Consider the following 5539-nt stretch of genomic DNA (forward strand, 5'->3'; position numbering starts at 1 on the left):
GGCTTCTCTTCTTTTCTTTTTTTTTTTCGATTATTTAATCCTTTTAATTTATTGTTATTAGTTAGGTCATTAGATTAGTCCGGGGACCTTAATTACAGGCCTATGGCCTCCTTGGTCCTCGGCACTTGTAGTAGTTAAGTTAAGTTGCAAATTACAAGTGAAATAAAAAATGAAAAAAAATGAAATGAAACCTATATATTATTATTGTAGGGTGACGATTATATTTTATAGCTAAATCTCATCATCCAAGGAGTTCCATTTCCGACACTGGCGTTACGGTTATAACTCTCACGGGCTAAAGCCAGAGACCCCGGAGCCTCAAGGGGTCACCAGCAAATTTAAATATTTTTTTAAAACTTTTTCCAAATCAAAGTCTGCCTAGTGACTGGGGCATTTTTATTATCATCACTATCGACAGTCTACGTTTTGTTGAAAAAAAAAAATTGCTCGAGTAGGGTACTATTATCAAATAGAAGTTTTATAGACAGTAGCGGCGACTTCAAAGTCGCCTGTAACTTGTTGCGCGCTTTTATTAACAGATGGTCCCACCTTGTTTGCTGCATCTCTGAGAGCAGCAGTTACTTCAATATAATCGGCACTCAAAATACAGTGAAAAACTATTATAGTACTACAGCACTGTATGGAAAATGGTTGCTGAAGTTAAATTAATATTTTTGTTTCTATCATTATCAAATTTGTTATCAACCATTCGTTATACAAGGTAACTATTATTTTATTTATATCTACTGTATTTATATATATTAACGCGACAAAAACACAATTTAAAAAGCATTAAGACCAACAGCTACGTGAAACAAACGAAACGTGAGCAAAAGCAATTACACATACGTATGATGCATATGGTTTTGTCCATAAATATTTATTGATTTTAATTGGCTCGTTTTGTTTGGTATTTATTGTAATATGTTTATCTTAGTTGAAATTAAGTATGCTTTTTTGAGGGGGAAAATCACGATACATCAACTTGGAATTCTAATGTGTAAAAAAAGCATTAAAATACGTCAGAGAAAGCTAAAAACGCCGGAGCGACCAGGGCCTTCACCCCCACCGGGCCTACCGGTCCCTCCCCCTCCCCGTCCTACGGCATCCTCTCCGGCACCCAGCGTAAAGGGTCCTTCCGCCACTGATTTCCGACAATCTAGCCGGGTGCCGTAATTATATTTTGTTTGCCTTAGCCCCAACCAAGGTGGTCTACCTCCACCTGTGAAAGTCCCACCATGGGCCTCCCTATTTTTAAATTCCTGGATCATAACTGCATTATACCAGCTTTATTACATATTTCATATGAGAAATCACAACAATATAGGCCTAACTAGACTTTCAGCAGTGGCGGATTTAAGCCACGGTGCCTCCGTACCCTTTCTTGGAATCCTATGCTGGTACAAGCGCTACCCACTTATCAAGTATTCTAAAAATGTTGTACTTCCCAATTAAAAAAAATGCTGGATATCCCTGGCAGTAATAACACAATCCTTGAACTACAATTATTACCCAAATATTTATTATTACATTACAGTATCCTTGAATTACATTATTACACAAGTACCTAATGACATTATTTTTATGAGAAAAATGTATTTATTGTGATACAATATTTTCTAATTCATGCAATTCAATGTCATTTAATAATTAAACATTTTAACATTGTTTGCTTTGTGGTTTGCTACTGCTACTCGTCTTGGCCTATTGGAGATTACAGTGATTCCTACAGGGGTATCTAATCCATCACCTTTATGATCTATTCTTTTTATAAAAATACAATTTTTATTAAATAATTGTAGTTTATCATTACTTGATACTATTATATTTTCATCCATATCAATGATTACACCACAAGGACCCTTAACTTTACCATCTCTCTCACCACTGCCTACAAGGATTCTCATGAATTTATCATCTGCATCAAACATTTGTAGTCTTCTATTTCCAAAGTCAACAACAATCACATGACCTTCCTTAGTTAAAGTGACATCGTATGGTGTGTTCAGTTGACCTACGTTACTACCTTCTGAACCTATCTTACCCAGCAGTCTACCATCATCAACATTGAATTTATAAACACAGTGAGCCTCACTATCTGCTACATACAGGTCTCTAGTTTTCTTGTTTACTGTCAATCCCATTGGATATTTCAATATTCCTTTACCAACAGAGTGGATTTCCTGAAATTTATCATCACACATCGTGACACATTTTCCTATGAAATCAATGTACACCATGTAACCATCATCCATTAGGTGCATTTTATTGACCATCACTTCTTGTGGCATCTCTATCCTATCAACAAATAAACCTGATTGGTTGAACTTCAATATATCTTTACTGAAGCTTGATACTAGTATGCATCCATCTGTATCTAACACAACATCTGTAACTTTACCATCCTTTGTATGTTCTTTACAATTTTGTATGTTTTTAATGGTATGAACAAGTCCCAGTGATTCCACCTTGATATTTACTGGAGATCCTTTGATCTGCACGTCTCCCGCAGAAATCTTCATTTGCCAGTCACCTTCCAACTTGCATCTACCTGTTATTTTGTACTCTCCATTTCCTTGATATTCTACCTCAGTGGCTGATTCTTCATGTGATATGTTCTTTAGAGTTGCTGATAATTTGCATGCACCACTTTCATTTAGGCTTGATACAGTCACTACAATTTGTTGTCCTTTTGTGACAGTCATTGCTTCATCGTTTTTAGCAACCATGTATATGCCATCAACAGTTTTGATTTTACCAATGCCCTCTGTTTTTGTAAACTCATCAAAGTGGGTTGATGGGATAAAATTTGGTGTGATATTTCGTTTGTAGAATAATTTATCAAAGTTGGTGCTTAGGACCTCATCCCTAACATTGTTGATAGTTGTCCTATTGGACCCAAGAGCATCTTTTTTGTCTGGTTTGTTTATCATTTTTGTGATTGACGCCATCACATTATTTACTTTAGTCATCTTTGAATCAATAGCTTCAACTTGATAATCAATGTCATCTTTTTTTTCTTTGTGTATTTTTTCAAGGTCGGATATCAATTCTTTGCTTTTTTCTTTAACCTTCATGATAACTGTTTTCTCCTTCTCTTCAATAGCTACTCTGCATAATTTTAGGTGATATTCAAAGTCAGATCTATCCAGAGTGATGGAATCAAGTGTTCCTTTCAATTTGTTTTTAATTCCTTGAGCTATATTCATAACTTCAGTGGCATTATGGTTAAACTCATCCACAGCATTTTTCATTGGTATCACATTATGTTTATTTTGATAGCAACGCAACACATACTTACAATCACCACATGCTGATTTGTTGCATGTTGAGCAGTAAAATTCCAGTACATTGTTGGAATGAGTTGGACATTTGTTGTGTTCATCTTTGCCTCCTTTTTCATTCTCATCAAGTGTGTACAATGGATGGCCTTTCAATGCAGGTATTATCTTGTGATGTTTGGAGCATTCTTTACATAAGTATAGTGAACATTCATTGCAGTGGTATTTTGGTGGATTATCACAACTTGAGCATGTACTTGGTTTTTCTAATTCAGCTTTTCCTACGTATTTAAGCAGATAATTTATCATTTCATTAGAAGTGAGCTTATTCAAATCTTCATTTTTTAATTCATGATGCTGATTGCATTGTGGACATCTCAAATTGCCATGTACTTTTATTAAACTTTCCAGACAGTGAAAACAGTAACTATGGAGGCAATTTAATGTCTTCGGCTCTATAAATCTTTGTTGGCAGATTGCACATGTAAGATCCTTCTTATCCAAGAATTGTAAGGCCTTGCTTGCAACCATCTGTAAAATGATGAAGAATGATACATCTAAACTTAACTCTCTTTTTTTTTTTTACTTTGCATAATGTTCTTTTATTCTGTCGAATGTGGGTATTTTCTAAATTTTGCAGGTTTTTATCATTTTTTGCTGTTAATTGTGTCAAGAAGTCTAAATAATGGCAGCCCAAATATTTTACAATTTTTTATTTGTCTTTGGTTGATTAATATACATAGATATAATTGAAACCGAACTAAAAATCTGCTTTTCATTGCCTTAAAACATACAAAGATTATAATGTGAAAAATATTTTCAATGCGCCGTTCTCCAGCACTTGCCTAAGTATTAAAGCTCACTGAAATATTATATGTGGTATATTAAATATTGTAATTATATTTGTCTTTTTTTTTTCAAAGTTCAAATTAAAATTAAACTTGATTGCAATCGTATATAGTGATTGAATGAGACAATTTATAGTACAAGAAATGATAAAAACATTTAAAATACAAGACAAATACCAATATTAAGGGAGGAAAACATCTAAAACTTACATATATCAATTTCATTAGCATGATTCAAATCGCAATTAAAAATTCATGTAAAAAAGATTTATTGCAAAAAGCACATACCTTTTCGATTTTCATTGTTAAACTTAAATTTGTTGAAAATTGCACTAAAGAATACTTTGCATTGAATTGGACTATTTATATCTAAACATGGTTTTAGCATACCAAAGTGTTTTAATATTGTTTTCAGTTATTGTTATTTAATCACTTTTACAGATAAAGGTAGATTGTTGTAAGTTGATCCCATGTTTTGTTTAACCATTTGACAGTTGTACACAATTTGATGTTATTGTCCATTTGTTAGTGTTCGATTTGATGGAAGTGTTGATACCAGAGTGGATAGCATCATATCACCAACATTTTTACCTTGCTAATTTCTGGTGAGTGCTGGAAGCCATGATGTACAATACCAGTTGCTACTTGTGATTCTGAAATAGCATTATGAAATCCAAATTCAGGTATTATTTATATATAATTTAACTGTGTTAAAAACTATCTTGATTTATATATATCCAAGTATACAAAGTAGCTGCATAGGCAGTGTGACAATATATAAAATCATCATGTACCCGATGATGGGCTATGCCCGAAACATGTATAAATAAATCTCATTGAGGCAGATTACAAACTGTTTGACTTTCATTTTATATATATATACATTAGAGCGCACTGAACTTACAATTGTAACATAAATGAGTCTTTCTAAAGCAATACACACAAGAATTCCATTATGACTGATGCAGTCGAAAATGTCTGTATGTCCTTTGTATGTCTTAATGATATAATATGCATTATTTCCATTAATTAATAAAATTCAAAAATTAAAATTTTATTTGTATTTAATTGAAAAAACTTATTTTATAATATTGTATCATTAAACATTAGCTTGCCATCCCAACCAGCGTACTGTCGCTAAATGTTAAACTGAATAATTAGCATATGAATTTAGCAGTATTGTATACTTCAGTACAGAGAAGCTGTAATACTTTTCCTCTTAACTTATGGAAATTGATGCTGGTTTTGGCATGGCAAATATATTTTTGAAATGCCATAAGTATGTCCTCTTTTTCTAAATTAGAAATTTTGAATACAAATGTGTAAATTTATACATTACTTGAGCCCTGTGTGACACAAAACTAAAATGGCATTCCTGTCACCTATTTGTTCATTTCTAAAGGAGTCTAA

At 33.0% G+C, this 5539-nt stretch overlaps 1 protein-coding gene across 1 annotated transcript in view; it reads right to left on the minus strand.

Annotated features, from left to right (window-relative positions):
* Positions 1-906: 906 nt before the first annotated feature.
* The window catches only part of LOC117111166 (E3 ubiquitin-protein ligase TRIM71-like), a 13505-nt gene continuing 8872 nt past the window's right edge, over positions 907-5539 (minus strand). Inside the window, exons 5-6 of the mRNA XM_033254041.1 lie at positions 4721-4782; positions 907-3812 (exon numbers count right to left, since the gene is read on the minus strand). Of these exons, the coding sequence (XP_033109932.1) occupies positions 1644-3812; positions 4721-4782 (2231 nt within the window). The 3' untranslated portion in view covers positions 907-1643. The remainder of the gene's footprint in view (positions 3813-4720; positions 4783-5539) is intronic.

The sequence above is a fragment of the Anneissia japonica genome, unplaced genomic scaffold (genome assembly GCF_011630105.1).
Source record: "Anneissia japonica isolate Jap-2015-1 unplaced genomic scaffold, ASM1163010v1 scaffold287980_len571666_cov165, whole genome shotgun sequence".
In the NCBI taxonomy this organism is placed as follows: domain Eukaryota; kingdom Metazoa; phylum Echinodermata; class Crinoidea; order Comatulida; family Comatulidae; genus Anneissia; species Anneissia japonica.